Source organism: Pelobates fuscus, chromosome 3, assembly GCF_036172605.1.
Source record: "Pelobates fuscus isolate aPelFus1 chromosome 3, aPelFus1.pri, whole genome shotgun sequence".
Taxonomy (NCBI): domain Eukaryota; kingdom Metazoa; phylum Chordata; class Amphibia; order Anura; family Pelobatidae; genus Pelobates; species Pelobates fuscus.
Genome location: NC_086319.1, coordinates 179,394,292 through 179,417,652, shown reverse-complemented (window position 1 = coordinate 179,417,652; position 23,361 = coordinate 179,394,292). Strand labels below are relative to the sequence as shown.

General features: G+C 39.5%; 1 protein-coding gene across 2 annotated transcripts in view; it reads right to left on the bottom strand.

Moving 5' to 3' along the window:
• The window catches only part of RFX4 (regulatory factor X4), a 108,817-nt gene that overhangs the window by 43,244 nt on the left and 42,212 nt on the right, over positions 1-23,361 (bottom strand). For both annotated transcript variants that reach the window (XM_063445360.1, XM_063445361.1), the window contains exons 4-9: positions 19,060-19,183; positions 7,662-7,723; positions 6,532-6,745; positions 6,295-6,372; positions 4,529-4,692; positions 3,785-3,885 (exon numbers count right to left, since the gene is read on the bottom strand). In XM_063445360.1, the coding sequence (XP_063301430.1) occupies positions 3,785-3,885; positions 4,529-4,692; positions 6,295-6,372; positions 6,532-6,745; positions 7,662-7,723; positions 19,060-19,183 (743 nt within the window). The remainder of the gene's footprint in view (positions 1-3,784; positions 3,886-4,528; positions 4,693-6,294; positions 6,373-6,531; positions 6,746-7,661; positions 7,724-19,059; positions 19,184-23,361) is intronic.

Here is a 23,361-nt window from a genome sequence, read left to right as displayed (position 1 = left end):
CAAAAATGGACTAAATATAAATATTATGAATATTATGTGTATATTTTGCAGTACACTGATAGGTGCATTTTTCCTCCACTTGGTTCACAGATCAAGTGAGAAGAAGTTACCAAGGTGGGGGATGGAGGGGGTAGGATGGTAGGATGGAGGTAGGAGCAGTAAAATTCAATATTTATATAATACATATATATTATTCACTATCGTGCTGGAATGCAGCAGTAGGTCCCTATTTCCAGATATTAAAGGTGATATTACTCACCTTTTCTCCCACGCTTTGCTGGTCTCGCCATGGCTGGCTCCGCCTCCTTGGTTGACATCATCAATTGTGATCATCTCAGAAAATCCAATGCGAAAGCATTGGGAGGCTATTGTGCTGCACCAATCAGCATTTCCTCATAGAGATGCATTGAATCAATGCATCTCGATCAGGAACAATCAGCGCCTCCATGCAAAGTGTGGAAACACTGAATGCCAGTGCTGCATACTGTGCAGGACTGGACCAAGAAGCACCTCTAGTGACCGTCTGAGTGACTGCTACTCCAGTCTCCCTCCATTGCACACAGTTTTTTTTGGAGTGGAAACATTAGTTGGGGCTGTTCCTGAAAAATTTGCAATCTTTCTTGATCAATCTTTTAACATTTACAAGTTTGCCCGTTTCCTTATATTTACCTTAAATAAGTAATTTATTAATTTACTAACAATGGCATGAATTACATTTGTTATGTGGAGAACTGTACCAGGACTATACATTGTATGTTTTGGATATCTGTTGCAGAAATCAGTTGAGAAGAGGAGCCTTAAACGGTAGTCATGCCAGGAAAATCTAAACGTATTACTAAAAAAATATCTGAAAATTGTTCAATTATTTTTACAAAATATTAACACTACACATATAATTTAATTCTGTTGTTTAAAATTTAATTAGCATGCACTTTGAATTGGTGGCAGATCCATGTTAACTATTTTCTGAATAAAAGTGAAGAAAAGAAATATATAATCAGCACCAGTTCTCAATTATTTTTATTGTATGTTAAAATTGTAAAGCAAACTAACTTATGCATTTATTTTATTACTCTGAATAAATAAATCAGAGACAATGCAGTTCTAGCTCTCCTTGTTGACCCACTGCTAATCCTTTTTTCTTAATTACTGTATGATGGAGATTTGAGTTTCTGAATGAAGCAAATGTGAATGCACGGAAATTAAAATGGATTTATATACAGGTGATGGACTTTAAACACTGCAGGGTATTATAAAGCTTGAGTGAAATAGAGTGGCTAGCCTGCTGGGAAAAAGTAATTTGATAACCTTTTCGGAGGCAATGTGGTCAATAATGTGGCTTTGTTTATGATACAATTATGCATCTTCCAGAAAAATCAGTAGCTCCTTAGCTTCAGAAATACCCATTATTAGATAAGAAAGAAAATAATATCCATAGAACGCTTAAAATATATTTAATGTTAACCTTGTAATTCACTAATGGTATAATAGAACTGGATCAGAAGAGGATTCCAGACTGCTTGATAGTCGAGAACAATAAGGTGCTTGAGCATTGTATTGCACCAACTATTTATCTGCTGCAATAATTTCCATATGTTTTAGTATAACAGTAGCTGTTATATTAATTGGGTTTTGTTTAAGAAAGATATTCTATACTTGGTATTGTTGTAGCTACAGATATCTACTGAATGTGGGTATTAATTGGTAGTATCCTGACAGATCTTCATGGTCCACCCCTCTCTTTGACATCTGCATCCTACTCACCTCATTAGCTCCCAACATTTCAAATGGAGAAAGTGGGACACTTTATTTTAAGGTGTGTGAGAGGGGGTGTGGTTGTTCTGAGAAATGTTAGGTAATTTACTAATAACCATTTATAAGAAAAAAAAAAGTACAATGCCCAGCTTATTAATAAACACAAGGGCGTTTTATTAACTAAGAGGCAAGGGTCCCGAAAGAGACAGCGGTCCCGAAACGTTTCTATTTTGGCATGCTCCTCTAATGAATATATGTTTCACCAGAGGGCCAGATTAACTAAGCTGCGTATTGTACTTTTTTCTAGTGTTGATTTTTTACTAATCCAGCCATAGCAAGCTATGTACTTATGCTGAAAAACAGAGATATATTGATCCAGTGATTCTCAACAAAAGGAAAAGTGAAAATCCCTGCATCACCTGGTAATAAAAGTAGTAGTAGTTATGATATCTATGTGAGAATAGGAGTCCTGCAGGTAGATAGAAACCAATATAATGTCAGCAGATGATTTTACTTTCATCTGCTGATATTATATCTGTTTATTTTTATTTGTTTTTACTTTGTACCTGTGGTCCTGGGATTTTTCCTGCTGCCCATTGGAGACCTGGACACCACATTGTTATAGAGATATGCTGTTTCTGACAATTTGTAAGTAAAACTTGTAATAATAAATGTGTTACTTTTATACAATCTGCACTATCCTTCTTTTTCTTTATATTTTGAGCCTTCTAAGAAGATACATCTATACCCATTGTAAAGCGCTGCGGAATTTGATGGCACTATATATATATAAATATATATCATAATAATAATAATAATACCAAGATTGCAGTGTTTGGAAGATTCCTCCTATCCATGCTATTACCCCATTATTAAGGGAGACATGCCTGAATTTACTACTTTCTAGTGAGTTCTCTACCACCCCTAAACCCTTAATTTGTGCTTATTGTATTGCACTATATTTTTCTTTTGTTCCCCCAGACATACAGTGTTTATGGTAGATTCCACCGATTACTGTACAGGTTGTACTATTTTGTTATCACTTGTGGTGATTTATGCACACATTTTTCTCCTTTTGTTTTTTTGCTTTGTATCTTTTGTAATTTCTGAGTGTCTTAAGGGAACACTTTAACCCCTTTAAGGACACGTGTGACATGTCATGATTCCCTTTTATTTCAGAAGTTTGGTCCTTAAGGGGTTAACCTTAGGAATTTTGTGTTTCTCAGAGCATATAGTGAATACCTTTTTCCTTTGTATTAGGGACTAATAGCCTAAAAGGCAGAGTAGGAACTTTTCCCCCCAGAATGATAATATCGGTCAATCGAGAGTACTAGTCCAGAATATTCACCTAGTATCTAAAAAGATATCAGGGGATGTAACGTTTATGGGGTTTTTATGTATAGGAGTAGGAGAGGTCTACACACTGGAAGCTGTATCCCTGACTTGGGTCCAGGGTGGGTGGAGGACAGTGAGACCCCAGCCAAGCTGCGGTGGCTGTGGGGTTTACGGTGGTTATGGTGTTCCAGTGTGGTGCTTATGGTGCTCGCAATTACTAAGAAGCAGCGATTGGCGGAGGCACCCAGCTGTTACCTATAGCTTGGAGGAAAGACGAGATGGGGGATAAGGGAGGAGAGTATATTTAAAAGAAGAAAAACGACCACAACAAGAGGACATAGTCTTAAATTAAAGGGGCAAAGGTGTAAAAATAATATCAGGAAGTAATACGGAATAGGCTTCCAGCTAACAGTGGTAGAGGTGAGGGAGTTTAAATATGTGTGGGATAGGCATAAGGCTATCCTAGATATAAGATAAGGCCAGACAGCAGGGTGGCAAGATTTAGTATCTGCTATGGTGAGTAAACGGTTTATTGGTAATGATTTACAAAGAAATAACATAGACGTTTGCCAAAATGTGAAGAGAAATATTTTCACACAATGTTTTATATGACTTTGTAATAAATAACAATGTAAGATAAAAAGCTATCCTTTATTGAGAACATTAAAAGATTATAAATCAAATCAATACCTACGCTCAAATTTGATATTACGCAGATTCTCTGGGAGGTCATGGAGAGCAACCTTTAACCACTCATCCAACTGTTTTGCAAATTTCCTTATCACTTGTGTGAGGCTATAAGATAAAAGAGTTAAAATACATCTATTATGCTAGATAAACATAAGGCATTCAGTACTAAAGACAATACAGGAACTGCGAGAACGCATATGCTCATAATGAAAAAATATCTATATTGTGTTTTTTTGCTTTTATTCTAAAAGTAGAAATACAGCTGTCAGGGCTATTCACTAAGCTGCAAATTGTTGGGAATTGAAAAATAATTTAAAATTTTAGGCCAAAATAATTGTATCAGGTAAAAAAAAATCTGTAAGTCAGCTATATTGTAAGTTCTAGCCATTTTTGCTTAAAACAGTTCCTTATATCATTTGGTTTTATAAAGAATGCAAATGTAGCAATACACATTTGGCAACAAGAGTTGGAGGCTGCCTTTTGGCTATGCTTGGGACTTATTACTAGACAGTAAGCGATGTGCATGAAGGTGAAGCCTTTATGGGATAGCTAAGCAGAATAAAACAATTTAAGACCACTTGAGTATCTTCAAAGCTTGACTCTACTTGTTCCATGTGCATCTATAGCTAACGTCATGGCACTTTCCACTTGTTTTTTGTTTTCATAATACCAGAGCATATTGATGACTTTACAATGAGTTATTGTTTAATATTTTTAGTTAGACATCACACACAACAGAGGCACCAACCTGTCTGGGAGAGCTTGCAGCACAGTTGGCATCAGTACTCCAGAGATTGCTTTATATAAGATGGAATCGCACACCCCAACTATATTTACTACCGTGGAGGAGCCCAGGACAGGGAGCATGTGGGGGGGCATTCCTTGCCAAAAGTGCAGGAGAAAACTTTGAACCTGCAGATTTTCAATAAACAAACAGTTTCAGGTTTACAATGTAATGGACGTAGAAGTGCTCTTTTAAAACCAATACATACTTCTTACGACGTACTGCTAACTTGTGGATTGCAAGAGAACTGATAATGTGACATTTATGCTAGGGTCATATAATCCATTTACGACCAATATACTGTTAGTGTCACATTCGTGTATTATTTTCTGTGTTTATATAAGTATTTATTGGCATAGAGTCCTGCTCAACCTGTTTCTCATTTTATTTGTTGTTGTTATAGTCACATTGCACAGTGCTGCTGCATAATGTGGTGCACTAATAATAATAATTATAACAATAATAATATATACCATTTAATTCTGCACATTTATTCTACTGCCTTGTGTTTACTATAATTAATTCTAACAAAAAACATTTGACATATGAGAACAATAGGTGAAGAGGGCCCTGTCAAAATGAGCTTACAATCTAAAAAAAAAAAAAGTCTAGATATGGTTTTGAGAGCCAGGTGAGAGACTGTTTTTGTAGAGGTCATTTTCCACTCAGCGACCTCTACAGCTTAATAATAAGCTCCTCAGATTCACATAATGTTCTGGCAGATATCAGTAGTGTGGAAGCTGAGATTTGAGTCAGCATTAGCACATATCTCTCATAGTGCTCCTTTTCAGTCATGATGTGAAAAGCTTGAAACAGAGTGCCGCTGGATATGATATCAGAGGGAATTCTGCTACAATCTACACACAGCTACAGTGGCTACAGTGCTAAATAGTCGTGATACTATACCAGTTCATGCATAGTCCCTGGCTACCTTGCTGTTGTGCCAATTGGGTGACAATGACAGAGGGTCATTTATACGCTTAACAAGTGCTACCCTCTATATCTCAATAGAATTCTACTTACTGAACGTTGTGCAAAACTTCATAAAGCACATCACTGATTGATTCAAAATCTAAATGTATCTATTATAAGGCAGAGTAGTTATGAGAGATCATGTTTCAATAAATAATCTCAGAATGCCATGCAGTCTATGCAGTTCATGGTTGGTGTTTGGTCTATTTGGATCAGATCCTAAGCTGTGAAACAACCTTCCATTGACATGGGTGTCTGCAGAAATGTAGGATGATGTCTGAAACTTGTTCTTGTATGTGCTCATTTGCTTATTCAGCAAAGCATTCTGGGATCATTATGGAAATGTCATCTCTCAAAACTGCTGTGCCCAAGACATAGTTTTTAAAAGCTCTGGCTTTTGACCTGCAGTTGATGCACTGCAATATCTTTTGAATGTTATTCTCAGTAATATAGGTCTCTCTATTCTATGATGTTTACAGTAGCCAACCTCCCCTCCCCCTCTTCCAGTTTATAGTCTTCATCTCGATCATATCCATCCCTTCTCACTTAAATCATGAAACCATTGTAAAGATAGTCAATCCCAGTAATGTGAATTTGGGGGGAACTCCATTGCATACCTAGGCACCTTTTATCTCAGATTTGAGATGTTTCTACAAGAATGATTTTATTTATTAGCTGCACATTTCCCTTTATATTTGTGAGCACAGAACACGTGTGTTTTTGCAATTCTCTGGGATATATGTTATATATATATATACCTCATCAAAGTTAGCACGTATTACTGTATCCAGAATCCTTTGGCAGTGAGTACGATACATCATAATAAACGTAGAAATCTGTTTAACAAATAGAGAAACAAGAGGAATTGTTAGGTTTCTCAGTATGAGTGAAGGGGTTTTTATAGTTATTAGATCACATGACATGATCTTTCTTGTTAAGGTATGTTCTTGAAACAGTCAAACAGAAGTAGCGGAGCCAATTCACTTTATGCGTACCTTTTCTTCTGGAAGGCTGGCTGGCAGATTTAGATCTTTGACATTTGGAAACTCTGGCAGTAACGTCCCGAGCTTGGACCGGGGTGAATACGCCACTGTCTGTTTGGTGACTTCTTTTTTCCCCGTCTCGTTGACCCAAGCTGCTCCTTTTTTTGAGTACATGACATCATAATATTGAGAACTTTCTTTGACAGCAATACCATAATAATGGTACCTAATGGGAAGAAAATCTTCTCTTCTGTAAACTGCATTCAATACCATGCAATGCGAAAAGATCTTAAACGTGTCTTCAACATATGTGAGACCATTCTCTAGATTGGTAGTTATGGAGACATTGTAAACCACAACAGACAAAATTGAAAAATTCTTCAACTTGAATATTTGTTTAGTTCAACTGTTTGTCCATGTCAGTTGTCCACAATTTGTAGTTTAGTGGACAAACAACTTAGTTAGAAATGCTTTCTGTAATAGCAAATTAAAAACCCATTTACCAGGTAATAATGGAAACACTGATGTTGATATGGATTTTGTTTGTTAATTTGTTTCAGAGTATAATGTCCTAGGAAAAGCACAATTCTAAAATGACAGAAACTTTAAACAAAAATATTTTAGACACAAATCACAGGAATGCTGTGGCACCTGTGACTTACTAGCTGATATGGCACAAGTCAACATGGCTAGAGTTCCTTAGTTTATGGATCTAGTGAAGTTATCAACCAGATACAGTTAGCTCAAAGAATAAGACAGCAACTAATCTTCTGCACTACAAGGATTACTTTATGCATAATTTTTTTTATACATTCTATGTCCACAATGCATCAAGCTCCCTCCACATGCCCTGGTTTAGTTTTTCCAAATTTCTACTTTGTTATTTTCTCAAAAAATCACTTGACATGTAACATTTAAATAAAATGAAGTCTTGATTTGGTTGTATGTAAATTAAGAAACTCCTTTGCCCTGTGAAATAAAGCTATGTGACAGTGATGATATTTGGGACTGATTTTAAAATGCTGCTAAAATTCTAAATAAATTTCAAAGAGAAAAAAAAATTAATCAAGCCATTAGAACGCAAACACACTACTAGTAAACACTAAACACACATTTTTGATCTTTATTTTCTGTAGACTTACTTTGATTGCCCTCTTGTACCAAGTCTTCTTGTGGTTAACTGGGGAAACTGTTGCCTAATTATCTGAAAGCAATATAAAGGAAAAAAACACCTTAAACATTTCAATATCCTATTCAAATGAATTCCATGTGTGGTTCAAGTTCAGAAGGAAGGGAGCCACATGCTTGAATTGTTTTAAGGCTCAATTCATAGATAAAAGGTGGCATGCTTGAATATTTCCAGGGACCCTTCCACACCTGATAACAATGTACCAATTTGTTAACCTTTCAGGGGTAGGAATATGGGTGTAGGATAAAGACCTTGATAAACTAACAAGGGAAAGAGATTGGTGCCCCCTTATAGGAGCAAAGATCTCCAAAACCTGCTCTTCATCAAAGTTCTTCTAAATACACAGCTAGCCTGCTCCCCCTGCTGCAATAAATCACCTAGCAAAAGATTATGGTTAAGAGGGGGTTGGAAATGTTCACATCTTCTGGGTCATTCAAATTGCAGCTCTCCGGGTGGTGGTAATATACAAATAGACTTCCTTCATTCCACTGATAATATTTTAATCTGGCATACAAAGATGATCTTTTATTCCGCAAACTCACGTGTGTGTGGGGGTGGCTTTTTATATTCAGTGTTCTTCAATGTTTTTAAAGAGTCCATGCAATATCTGATATAGTAATTTATAAATTATTCCTGTTATAAAATTAAAGGGTGTCACCTTAATCCAGTCTATTGAAATCCTCCACCACTAATCTTGACTCTTATTTATTTGTATCACTGGAATCCGGGACCTCCTATCATCAATTTGAAAGTACAGACTGAATTTTTGGTGTGGAACCTCAGCATACAGGACAAGAGAGGAGAAAGGATCTTCTGAAAAGCTGTGAGGCTTGCCTGGCTGTTTGATAAATGAGCAGACAAGCATGCAGACTTTTTTAACCCACTTTTTTGTATAGACTCAATGAAGCCTGCCTTAAAACACCCCATGCTGGCGATGCTACTGATCTAACATTCCTCAGCTTCTTCAGCCAAGTTCATTTAACCCATTGTGACCGAGGGACATGAAATGTATTGACAAGAATTCCTCTGCAAACAAGAAGAAAATCTGTGCCTCAGCTACAAACAGAAAAACAAAGTACGGTGAAGCAAGTGTTAGAACTTCTCCTTTTTGCAGTAAAAAGGTAAAACTACACCTTTTGTGTCGCTCTAAACTGCAATTCATTTGAATTTGGGCAAATTGGGTAATTGCTTCAAATCCCCAAACTCTGAGCCAAAATGTAAGTGAATCATGACGCAAATTAACTGTGCAATGGCCGATTATGTTTATTTATTTTGGTTCGTGATTCTGAATTCTGTCTGCAGTGCCAAAAACAGAAATGACGGGTGGGAAAAAGATGATTCATGGCTAGGGGACAGTCACTAAATATTGATAAGTGATAAAAAAAAAAGGGAAAAAGAGCAGTAAAAAAATGTTATTTATATATATATATATATATATATATATATATACATATATAAAATTTTATTTGCTTGTTTGATTTATTTTTACTGCTTGCCCTGTTTTTTCCCTGTATTGTTTACTTTTTCTATCTTTATCTGTGAACTAAATGGTGGGACAATGCTCTTATAAGTGTACATAATATTTATATAAATGCTGCCCAATAGGTAGACCCCCAGATGTTGTAGAACTACAACTCTCATGATGCTTTGCATGCCTTTAGAATAAACCTTTTGGGCACACCCAATTTATATTATGCCTATCTTTTGCAGTACACTGATTTGCCCATTTTCACGCCCTTTTAATTCGTCTAGTTAATTTCCCAAATCATTTTTTCGTCACTGAAATTCTGCCGAGCTAACATATGGCTGAAATTTTTTATTTTCTGAAAAAATGCTTTTCTGCCGTGCACAAGTCTAGCTAAAGCTACTCGTTGATAGCTCCCATATATTGTTTTCTCTTGAATTGTAAAAATAATGTTATATTTTAAGGCTAAATATAGTCATTAAGTCTTTGTATATTTAGATGGTCATTCACCCCCACATTCAAATTTGTTTTTAAAGTGCCAAAATGTGTATAATAAGCATTCTGTCAACACATAATACTCTCCAGACAATGGTCCTTCAACTCGCTTCACTTTTGCAAGGCACATACTGAACCAGTCCTTGTATTCCTGGCACCTAAGCAAACTATAACTTTACAGTCTTTGCGTATCTTCCTTCTTTATATTTTGAGAATGCCGTAATGGTGTGCATAATGAAATATATAAATGCAAGATATGCCTTAAAACAAAGACAACCTTGTTTGTGTAAATGTGAATTAGTGTTATATAGTAATATTATAGAATGCGTTAAGACTGTTACTAGTAAAATCCTGAAAATATGAATATTTGTCTATTAGACCACAGTCATTGACTCTGCTCTACAATATATAGTCACCCATCTTTCATCACTGTGTTGTGGAAAGAATGGAATGTAGTGGTGGAGGATTTACAGTCAAAATATAAACAATCCAAATGTGTAATGCAATTGTTCATCATAGAAAGATGCCATTTAATAACTCTTAGCTCATTAGAGCATGGAACTGCCTGTTAAATCATTTGAAAAGCTTACCAAAAAATACTAAATTGAGGCCATACTAAGAAGCCAGATATGTCATTGGTTCCCACTGGACTACAGATTTGATTTTATAGAATCTGACTACCTGGAAGGAATGTGGATAAATGTGTTAAGCTACTATGCTTTTTTTTTTTTGTCAATCTTTCTTTTATTAAAGGCATATAAGATGGGGTACATAAGAGAAATTGGGGGGAATGTACGAGTGTTTTACAGTATAGGGTTTATACATCAATCAGCAAGGTTAAGTTACATTTCCAGAATTGCGATACCTCATTTTTAAAATTTTTGTTGTTAAACTTAAGTTTGAAAATACAAGCTATGGATCATAAGATCCAGTTGGTAACATGCTAAATTATTATAATCAGACATTTGGTAACACATGGATAGACAATAAGCTGCACACAAGTTAAAGAAACTTTGCTCCATGAGATGCATATGATTGATTAGCACCATTTTCATCAGGTGGTCTCATCAAGCTAGGTAAACTGGCCTAGGTCACAATTGTAAAAGTTGGCTGGAGACACACTTGAGTAACACATACGTTAATCATATGGCCTCACAGTTTAAGCATGAGCTATAGGCAAACAACCCTAGGCTCCAAAATTGCTAAGCAGTTATGGCTATGATTAAACAGGCTAAATAATTAAATCTCATACCTAACCTGGCGTGCTCTATGGCTGGGTAGCGACAACAACAAATAAGTTACACATTTGGTAGCTAAATAACTTGCGTATAGCCCCCCATGTTCCCTTTAACCCCTTAAGGAATAAAAGGGAATCATGACATGTCACACATGTCATGTGTCCTTAAGGGGTTAAAGAAAAATAAGCGCTGTACTGTGTCTATACTGTGGTATATCAACGGGTGCGGTGGGGAAAGCTTAACTGGTTATGCGTCTTTGCAGATTTAGTCGACCGTGTGGGCCAGTCCAACTTGTTATGCTTGGGTAAGCGCATTCATATGGGCATAAAGAAGATGGGTTCTGCTATGGCGTGTTCCCATCACCAGCCTCCCTGCATATCTGTGCCGCATCCTTTGGTTGGTGTGGGGAGGTAGGTTGTAAGTATTCTGCTCGATCACCCTATTCCCCTTGTGGTGAGCTGTAGTGGGATCGTCAGGCGGGTCTGTATGGTGATATCCAGAGCACGGCGGGAGACTTCTCCCCAGCTCCAGGCTTCACGTGGGGCCAATACCTCGCGTCCACAGACTCGGTAGCCTCTCGGGGCCGGGTCTTTCCTGTTATGGGCGCTATGAAGGGTCCTGGTGGTTCTCCGCCGCCTGCGGCGGGTGACCCTCCTGCTGTGTGGTCGGTATACAGGAGGGATTCTCCTGGTGGGCCCCCGCCTGGATGGGCTCTCCACCAGGCCGGCTTTGCCCGGGGTCCGCTCTCGTTGCCTCTTGGCCCCTGCCTGCTTCACCTCCTCGTGCTGAGTGAAGGGTCGTTGGGTCCTCCGCCACTCCAGCTTCTCCCAGAAGCGTTGGAACAGAGCGTCCAGCCGTTCATGTAGGGGCTGAGGAGGTGTTGGCTCAGCTGTAAAGACTGTGGTCGCCATTTTGTGTACGGTCGCTTGCTGGTTTGATACGAGCTTTTGGTTCTCGCCAGTGTTCGTCGTCTTCGTGGTCGTGTATTGCATGCTAGTGTGGACCGGGATAACCCCCGCCGGTCCCGAGGGGGGAGGGAAGGCCCGATGCTTCGGGTGCTTCGTAGTTTGGTGGACCGGGAGAGCGGCCGTCTCTCTCCAGCCCAGCATGATGTAGGCCTCAGGCCTCCGGACTGGTTTCGCAGCGGGCATTGAGTCGTGCTTGGTGTCCCCCGGAACCCCAGCCTTCATGTCACAAGGTGGGGCGAGTTGGGGTACAGGATTGTGTGATTTCCCGCTGATTTCGCCAAAAATCCGTTATCAGGCTCAGGAGCCCACAGAAAGCGTGTCTGTGCTGCTCCCCGGTCAGGCCCCTCCCCCAGCTACTATGCTTTTACTAAAAATACTTTACTAAAAAATAATATATTACAAAAATATTGGGAAAAAAAGTAGGTCAATTGAACCTCTATTAACCAAATAGGGGACATGCAGGGCTGATCCTGGCAGGTGCACAGAAGGTGGGGGGCACCCCTGAGGCAGTGTAGTTGTGGGGGGTAAGGGGGACCATTACCCATTCCAAACTTGATGCCGTCTAGGTTCCTGTGGTTCTGCACTAGGTGAGGGGCTCCTCAGCCTCTTCGTAGCGCAGCACTGTGTGTGCTCTCTCTTGGCGCCAAGCAGCTAGTTGAAATATGCTGCCCGGCGCTGAGCATCAGCCTGCCTGATATGCTGCACCACTCGCTGATGGGAGGTGTATGGCCAGCGGGGGAGCTCCCTATGAGCATTCCCAGTACAGCTCCCTCACGCCCTATAGAGGTCCCCGTAGTCGGAATGTGACAATCTCCACAGTACTACCCCTCCCCTCCCAATACTACCCTAGCCTTCACTAAAGCCCCAAACTCACACAATACTTTCCTTGTTCTAAGACAATACTGCCCCTACCCACCACGCCATGGCCCCTATCCCCCACTAAAGTACAATACAGTTTCTACCCCCCCTACTCTAATGCCTCTACCTCCCACAATACTGTCCTTGTTTTAAGACAATACTGCCCGTAGCGTTTGTTCGTGAGATCCATTCACACAGACCTACCAAACAGCGCTCTCCTGGCTTGCCGCGAACAGAAGCAGGTGTTCGTATAGTTTTACCGGTGTTCGTGCTGTCGAGTGTCCGTCTCGGAGTTCCAGACACTCATTGACCAAGTCCCACTGCCTGCTTTCATGCGACAAGATGGCCGCCATTTTCTCCACCACATGGCGTTCGGTTATACAAACGGCGCTAAAGCACTAAATTCTTGCGGTTTCTTTGAACTTAATGATCCAGGTGGGTGGTCAGTGTTCAGTACTTTATAGTCTCAAATGGTAGAAGAATAAGGGAATCATAGATGAAGCTAATTCCTGAACTATTGAGGCTAATTGCTTTGGATAAGGCAAAATAGGGGTTTTGCCACAGTGACTGTCAGTTAATGATTCAAATCTGTGAGATTTGTGTCTGTCATTGAGTGTGTCAGTGCGTCTGTCAGTGTATGTCAAATAAGTGAGTATGTGTCTGTCAGTGAGAGAGTGTCTGATTACAAAAGGGTGTGTGGCTTATAGATAGAAAGGTAGAGGCAAGCGATATGGCATGGTTTGATGACCACGCCCACTTGGGGCGCCAAAAAAGATTCAGCACCCAGGCATCTGTGACCCTAGGATCAGCCCTAGGTCCATGGAACTCTCATATCGTCATACAATTAGTGGCAGTATGGAGCTTAATTAGAAGTAGAATTCCTGGGTTTATATTGGGTCTGTTATAGCTGGGTTTCATTTTACTAAACTATTATTTTCCTCCCATATTAACTAACTTCTTACTGGTTGGGTTAACTCCAGAATTTGATCTCAATTTGTCTTTGACATCTAATTGTTGCTTTATGCCTGATACAGACATTTTGAATGAGCCCACTTGTATCCCTCTTTAAAAGTATATCTCAAACTGCTTTTTTATTTGGATAATATATCACCAACTTTTCAAGCACAAGTATTTTGTGTTCTTTGCCAGTCTGAATAATCAATTTCAACCTCAAAATAACACAAAAAATAATTTAATCCTGCATAAAATTAATCTTTCCAACATTCCTGATACCTGATTGACTCAGCTGCAGTCTCTATACAATTATGTTAATTAGCTGACCTCACAAAAACAGTTTTGCTAATCCACCCTCTATGCTCCTCAACTCTTTGTTCATTCCATTGAACAATAACATTAAAACTCCATACCCCGACATGATAAGCTGACAAAACATACACAGAGTATGCACCTTCCTAGTACGCCATTTCAAAAATTATAATCAGCAGGGCTTTGTCACTTTGGGTTTACCTTAATCAATTTCAAGAAAGACTGCTCTTTTTGGGTAACAATCTGTTTATTTTCGCGCATTCACCAGCTACATTCCACACATGCCATTCTTACAAATCCTTTTCAGTTATTTCTATCTTTTAATGTGGGATGTCTGTAGTCTTTCTCTCAAAGTGTGACTGGGATACAAATCCAAGTGTGTTTTTATTAGTTGCACAGAAAAGGACAAATCTCATTGGCTGAGTCACACAAGTGAGATCTGTGTATGCTTCTGTTGTTATCTCTTTTTTGTATACTATCAAGTACTAGTGAACAAGTGTCTTGGGGTATTATGTCAATACGTCCCATGGCTGCCATTCACTACTCCAGGACTGCCGAGAAAAAAACAAAAGAAGATTTGTGTGTCCAAGTGTCCACTTCTCTTCTCCAGCATATTTCCCAACATCGGAGCGTATAAAACAGAACAGCCCAGTCAGTGGACTACAGTATACCATCACAAAAAGGGGACTGTCACCACTTTGGAATTGACACCAATGAACAAAACTCTTAAATCACCTATAACTTGTACTAACCTTTTTTCAAGAGACTTTATTTTGTGCACTTTATTTTCTTTTAAATTTATATTAAAGTAATACTCCAGGTCCCAAAATAACTTAATCTCAATGAAGTCATGGGTCTGGAGATCTTGTGCTCCATATTTTACATCAACCATTGTTGAATGGTTTAACCCCTAATTTGTCTTCTTGGAGTCTGTCTGCTCAGCCCCTTTGCAACCTCCTCCAGCCCCAACACTACTAGCAAGCTTTTCCTTTCGGTGCCACAGATAGACTGTTCGTTTCTAAGACATTACTCACAATGCACGGCCAGTGCTAGATTGAGAGCACCAACAGAACACTGGTGTCCAAGGAAAAAGCTTCCTTAGCAGTGCTGGGACACACATTGCAAACGAAAAAGATAAATCTAAACATTGTGGGGGATTTATTTAATTGTGGTGTTCTAAAAGAGATGCAAAAATGTAAAAGAACAATGGAAAGTGCCTTTTGATTCCACTTTATTATCATGGTGATTGACACATTTACTAGTTTAGACTACTTTTTAATGACAGAACAGTCTGAGAAATCTCCCCTTTGTTTAATTTCTCCTTTTCTCTGTATGCTTTCTCTACGCTGACTGCCTGGTGCAAACAACAGTGTTTATAGCATTGACAAGGAGCTAAGATGGATCTGCCCAGTTGCAAGATATAAGATAAAGCTGTAGGTTTTCGATATTCAGTTACATTTTTCACAACTCATAATCATATATTTGTTAAATAAGTAAATATATTGGAAAAAGCACAGAAAGGTTTCTATCTATTCTAGAGATATAAACATATTTTTCCAGAATACATGCGGCTTCAAATATAAATAAAACCAGAAAACACCGACGTCGGCACAAACTCACGAGAACTCCTATAAACTCCTGACGAGATGGTACCTGACACCAACTGTACTTCAAACCATTCTGGGACAGGGTCAGCCAAGAGGAACCGGCAACATATCTTCTACATCACACACCAGAACCGGCTCAAAGCTCCAGGCGTTTGGCGATCTCGAGACTCCTGAATGCAGCGAAGGTCACCATCCCAATTTACTGGAGACAGCCACTGACGCCTAAGATCACACAGTGGGTGAAAGAAATAGAGGATGCCAGAAAATTCGAGGATCTGAAGGCCACCACTGTTGAGGAGAATGAACGGTACACCCAGCGATGGTTCTACTGGCTGGAGCATTTCATCAGTAGACTTTGCAGGCATACTGAAAGGCTGATGGTTAGGATAGATCTCACCAAGATAGATCCTCTTCTCTCACTTTAGCTTTCCTTTTCATCTCTCTTCCCCTACCTCTCCTTTGTTACCACTCCCCCCTCCCCCATCAACGACCAGGGCCGGAATACCAGAATGACATGACCCCCCATGGGACATACTGAGGAAATGACGGTTCCATAGACTGAAGACTCACATGGAAGGCAACCTTTACAACACCTACCCGACTACCCGACCCTTCTATGACAGATCGCCCCACTACAAATAGGTAGACATGCTGTAAACACCCTAATCTCTTTGATGAAAGGCGAGCTTGGAGAAGGTCAAGCCCCACCATGTCATGACGCAAGCCCAGGCGAGAACGTCTGGGGACAAGGGCACAACCAGTAACAAACACCCCCCCCCCCAAAAAAAAACTCATGCTTCATGACTACTCCCACCACGCAGCCACCTCACAGAGCAGACAGTCTGCCCACATTATGTTTGCATGTCTGACCTATACCTACAACTTATGTTAATACCAGGCCGGAAAGACTACAATCATGCCACCACATCAGGCCTTGGTAATCAACAACAACAGATATTATGTATATTGCATCATATTAACGGGTAACGGATGTAACACAACTAAATGGATCTTTAAGTTAGAGACTCCAATGAAGTTAAATGCTATTTACTGTAATGCATTAATACTGTTTACTCCTCTGCGCAGGAGAAAGCCTTACGTTTTTATGCTGTACAAATATAGCACTATTTCAAACAAATAGAAATAGAAGTACTGTATAAAAGAGAAAGCATATACACATCTATGTACACACACCCACACTCTCTCCTTTATAAACGTGTGTCTGTCTATTTTTTACGCAAAGAATAGTAGCTCATCAAGATACACACATTGAAATAATGATGATTAAGCCCAGGCCTTCTATTGCTTATAGCAATGTAGTCAGAAAATATCTGAATGCCATTTTTAGAATGATGAAAAAGGTGAAGACAGCAAAACACAGACATTATACTATAACAACAAAGTTCACAACACATTGTTTTAAATGTGACATTTACCTTCTTTCAAAAACTCTTTCCTTACTTTATAGGTTGTGCTTTAAGTTATATATGTGAATAATGTACTGATTATAAAGTCTGATGCAGTGATTCAGTACACAGTAAAATTATCTATCCAACTATAAATACTGTGTCTGTTCAATTAACAATCAGGGAACCAACAGCTGTACAAAGATTGGGAAGAGGGGGTTTATTCCCAAAACTGAGAGTCATAAAGAATTGACAAGAGAGTTGCGAACATTTCCAGGAAAAAAAAAGTATATTGTTCTTCAAAATTGGCTATTTTGGCATAAAGTTAGCAATTTTGCAATTCAATTATCAATTTACTATAGTCTACTCACTCATGAGTTAACCCTCAGTGTAGCAATACAATGGATCAACATGCAAATCACAGCAGTTTATCTCAACAAAGGAATTCCAAAAATAATGAATCTTTAGAACAGCAGTTAGCAAGAACCATCTTATGTTACCAGCGAAGAACTGACAGCCATAGACTAACATAACTAACACTAGACATCTCTCGGACTCCCTCCACAAACAAAGTGCTTAGCTGGACCTGAGGCTGGCCAAAACTCAGTCAATTGTAGAAAGAACAGAATTGTCCAGGCACTCAAGGTGTGTAAATCAGACAGGTTTGCTGAAGAACACGGCAACATTTCCACCTCAGCTGAGGTCTTTATCAAGCTTGCTGTGTTCTCCAATAAACCTGTCTGATCTACACACACCTTGAGTGCCTGGGTAATTCTGTTCTTTCTATCATATGTATGAGTGCCACACATGGTTATGAAATAAGTGGTCTATCTAGCTGAGCAAATCTTTAATTGTGTCACATGTGTATTGCTCTAGCAGATAATTCATCAGATACCTGAGACATTTGCCTAGTCCAAATTTTACACATATTTTAATTGTGCACATACTTTACTGCAACATTTCAAACATTGTTTTCTGTATTGATTTATATTTTATCCCATCATTTGCCTTTAGGGGTACGTAGAATTCACAATGGCATAGATACCAGATTTACTCGAAGCAGGAGCTCCGGGACTGTGAGCAAACACTGATGCTTGCGCATGGTCTCAGCTGTGCACCACTCTTGGCGTCCACGAGATTTACACAGGGGCTGAGTGCAATTAAATTTTGTTATGTATGGAGTGTATATATACATGTGTATCACATTATAAACTTTGTCCTGATTAGCTTTTAAAGCTGAAATGTTGATTTTGTAAATAAAAGTTAAAGGAACACTATAGGGTCAGGAACACAAACATGTATTCCTGACCCTATAGTGTTTAACCCACCATTTAAGTGGCTTGCCGTTCCTTAGCCCCCCTATAAAAGTTTAAAACTCACCTATTTTCCAGCGCCACGCGGGTCAGCCGGCGTTGGCTCTGTTGGTGCTTGTGACATCATCAAAATGGCCGATTTTTAGCCAATCCACATTTTTAGCCAATCCAATGCTTTCCCATAGGGACAGGGCGGGGCCAAATGCTGTTTTGGCCAATCAGGACCTCCTCATAGAGATGCATTGACTCAATGCATCTCTATGAGGAAAAGTCAGCATCTCCATGCAGAGCGTGGGGACGCTGAATGTCAGGGCTGCTTTTTCGGCTCGACTCTAAGGAGTGGCCACTTGGAGGTGTTCCTAGAGGCAATGTAAACACTGCTTTTTCTCTGAAAAGGCAGTTATTGCATGAAAAAAGCCTGAAGGGAACTATTATACTCACCAGAACAACTACATTAAGCTGTAGTTCTACTGGTGACTATAGTGTCCCTTTAAGGATTTATTATTTTGTAAGGTAATCCTAGAGTTCTTATCTACTGCCTTTTTATATATCAGTTTTGCCAGATAAAGCACAAGGTATTAGTTTGAATTTGATGCAAATGTTTCTCTTTATTTTGTGTGTGTATATGTATGTACATACAAGTCACTTTAGAATTAGAGAACCTTCCTATTAAGAAAGTTTGTTTATCAATCGGTAAGAGACAGGATGAGGACAAATTAATAATGGGAAAAGTACCTTTCCAAAACTTGCTGCATTCACCGGTTGTGTGTCGTTCTTCTCACAGAAATCCAAGTAATGCATGTAGAGCGCACTCCTCGGGATGCATACGCCTTCTGCAATCTCATAGTTTTCCTCCAACCTTAAATGTAAATCATATATTGTGATAGTGTTTTTTTTATTGTCACGGTTTAACATCTTAAAGACCAATGAGGATTAATGTTGTTACAATCTGACCCTAATAAATGCCAGTCATGCCTTACATTATGTGTCCTGCACCTTACGGGGACAGTAGATAGCTAGAAAGCTGCTGATGCTAAATAACAGAACTTTGACAATTGTTAAAGGGTCTATATGAGAGTTCGTGAGAAAGCTATATTAGAAGCCCTTAAAGGGACACTGTAGGCACCATAACCACTTCCTTTCATTGAAGTAGTTGTAGTGTCTGGAGTTCCCTGGTGCTGTCCTAATGTTTAATTCTAAATAAGAGTCCCCAGCAACCCATCCCATCTGTGCTGCTTGGGCTAAGAAGGAAGTATTAGTTTGAGCAGTAATGTGTGGCTGTGATTGGCTGAAAGTGTCAGCTGACTGTATTCAGACTATCACAGTGCTATTGCTGGTATGAATCGGTATGGCTACAAGGAAATGTGTAACCTTCACCTTAGCCATACTTCTAGTGTGGGCCGGCCGGGCTGTGGAAGGTCAGTGACCCTTATTTAGTGTTTGACTGCTTGACAATTGTTTAACACTGAATGGATACTTCAGGGTACTTCAGGCATTATAACTAATTCAGTGAGATGGAATGAATATAGGGCCTACAGTGTCAGTTTAAGAAGTGAGTTTCTTAAGAACAAGGATCAGGCAAATAACTCCTGGCAGTTCTGTTGTCCCAGAAAATATGAAGATTCCTTTCCACCTACAAATGTAAATACTGTATCATTTTCATTTTTTTTTTGCCAGATTAATTCTAGCCTATAACTTTGTGTAGAAAGTAGATGCACATTACACATGGAATGCCTTTGTTAACGTATAGTACATGGGTCGTCAACCTGGTCCCTACCGCCCACTAGTGGGCGTTTCAGGATTCCAGGTGGGCGGTAGCGATTTTCTAATTTTGAGAGATTGGGTGGGCGGGCAGGTGTGAGACGGCGGTACCCCTGCGACCAGGTATCGCCATCACCACTTGCGGCCTGGCCGCATATGGAGGGGTCTATCGGGTGGCCCATGCTGTCAGGGCCACCCGATGGATGTGGATTGTGAGGGGGCCGGGCGCTTTAACAGCGCGACCGGGCCCCCTGTGATTACATCACAGAGCTGGGAGGAAGTGACTGCACGTCACTCCTCCCAGCTAACACACAGATCGTGCGGGAGGGAGGAGGAGGGAGTCAGAGTGGGAACTCTGACTCCCATCCACCTGAGCCACCACTGGACCCCAGGGAAAGTCACCCTCCTGCACCTTAAAGGTAGGAAACAGGAGGGTGACTAAAATATTTATTGTGTGTGTTTGTTTGTGTATGTGTCTTTGTATGTATGTCTTGTGTGTGTGTCTGTCTGTCTGTATGTGTGTGTATGTATGTGTGTGTCTTTGTATGTGTCTGTGTATGTGTGTGTCTGTCTGTATAGATGTGTGTGTGTGTTTGTCTGTATATATGTGTGTATGTATGTGTGTCTTGTCTTTGTATGTGTTGTGTGTGTATGTGTCTTTGTATGTATGTCTTGTGTGTGTGTGTCTGTCTGTATGTGTCTGTATGTATGTGTGTCTTTGTATGTGTCTTGTGTGTGTGTGTGTGTGTCTGTCTGTATATATGTGTGTGTGTGTCTGTATATATGTGTGTATGTATGTGTGTCTTGTCTTTGTATGTATGTGATTTGTGTGTGTGTCTTTGTATGTATGTCTGTCTGTATGTATGTATGTGTCTTTGTATGTATGTTGTATGTGTGTGTCTGTCTGTATGTATGTGTGCCTGTCTGTATGTATGTGTCTTGTGTGTGTGTGTGTGTGTGTGTCTGTATGTGTGCCTGTCTGTGTGTCTGTATGTATGTGTGTGTCTGTCTGTCTGTATGTATGAATGCCTTGTGTGTGTGTCTGTATGTTTGTATGTGTGCCTGTCTGTTATAGTGGGCTATAGTCAGTAATAGTAAGTGGGATACCTAGCTCAGCCTTCCTACTGGGCATTGCTATAAGGAAGGTTTAACATTTTTTTAAAAAGGGGCGGGGGGAAGGTGGGGAGGGGAATTAAGGAGGGAGAGGAGGGGAGCTGACGCACAGATGAGAAATCATATTATGCGCAAACAGAGAAGTCATCTGAATATCACCGAAAGAGGAGACCTTCGTTTGTTCCTTACGAAAATCGAACCAGATATCAAATATTTAGTCTTGCAGCATCAACCTCAAGGATCTCATTAATTACTAATAAAGGTAATTTCAATTTACTTTATTGTTTTCTCATTAAACTTTATTCATATGGGTTTAAAAACTATTGAAGGTGTAAATAACTGTCCTTAGTTATGGCAATGCTTTTAAATCTTAACATTATTAAACCCTACAATGTATTCTACTACGAATGTGAAGGGAAAAAAGATATAAAAACAATGCAATGAGATAAAATAAATATTAATTTCTTGTTTGGATAAAGTTCAACCAGCCCAGCGTCTATGTGCCCCCTATTGATTATACCCAGTGGCCGCTGGTGAAATTGTAAGATGATGGGGCACCAAACTCCTCCCCGAGAATGTAACTTCTCCCAATATACAGAGATACTCATACGATACAGAGAACTGAGCATAGTACAGAGATGTTCGTAAAATAAAACAAAGATAACTATAAAAAAAACATAGAGCTGAGTACAATACAAAGATAACCATACCACAAACAGAGCTGAGGTAAAAAAGAGATATAGTACATATATAGATATAATACACAGAGGTGGGTACAACACTAAGATACCAATATAATTCATATAGCTGGATAGACTATATATTACTATATAGACTATATATATTTATACAACAGGTACAGCTAAGTACACTACAGAGAACTAACACACAGAGCTGGGCACAAAAAAGGAGATACTTATAATTATCCCACACAGCCAGGATCACTGTGATGATTACACAGAGCTGCAGTACAACAGGTTACATCACAATATTCCAAATGCACAGACACAATATCACCATTTTCATCCACTTGCAAGAGTGACCTGACAAACGTATTATTGCATATACATCTAGTAATAACAGTAAATACATTCAGGATAGCTACCATTATTTTTTCCAACATGAAAAGAGATCAAGGGAAAGAGGAAGAGAAAGGGAGAAGTATATAATGCTATAAACGCTTGTATTAATTGTGTTGGTGATATTTAATTATGGATTAGCAACACAGGCCCTAAGCTTTGGTAGCCAAATGTCAATCCAAAGTTGCCAGATTCTCAAATATTTTTTTCTGGTATTCTCCTACTCCCTAATGTTATTCCTCCATAGTTCTTGCTTCCTCTACTCCAGGCACACATTGTCGGTCGGAGGCTGGGATTGTTTCTAATAAACAGGGACTAGGGCATTAGCTTAATTCAGGGAAACCATAATAATTTTGTTGGGCCAAGTCATTAAATGAGTTAAGCCACCCAAGCAAAATCTGAAAGTGGGAGGATAGTGATAAAATCTGCACATATATGCAATGACTTGGTTCCAATATGGTTGAAGATTTGGACAGAACTATCAGATGTGTTCCAGTGTACCTCTCTCCCGTCCACACCTCCAACACCAATCATCAACGGTAGAGAAATATGAGTGAAGCTGCCATGGGTTCTATACCATCGGGTAATACGTTTATAAAAGGATTCCCTTTTGCCCTGGCTAACTGGAGTTAACATTTGTGTTTAAAAAAAAATGTATGACCAGTCGCTGACCATCAGATGTATATGTAAGGCTGCAGCCTATATTGTTTGTAACTGAGCCAGCTCTCCATTAGTTGTCCCTATCTGTATTATATACTTTATATAAAGGGTGAGAACTTTGCGTAGCAGAAATACACAGATGTTCAAAGGGAGATAGCTCCCTAGATTTCCAATGCGGCATCACCAACCTCTGGAGGAAATGGACAAGCTGGGAATAACTAAGAGTGTCAGGCATAGTCGGAGGTTTAGTGGGGCCCATCAGCTCACTAAGGGTTGGGACGAAGTCACCTCTTAGCAAGGAATGTAAGGTTTTCCAAGTTAAGCCCAACAAGTGTGCAAGAGTTTGAGCTCCATGGCCATTGAAAATTAGGGTTGTCTGCGATCAGATAAAGAGGCAACACTCTGGGAGAAGATGCCAGATATT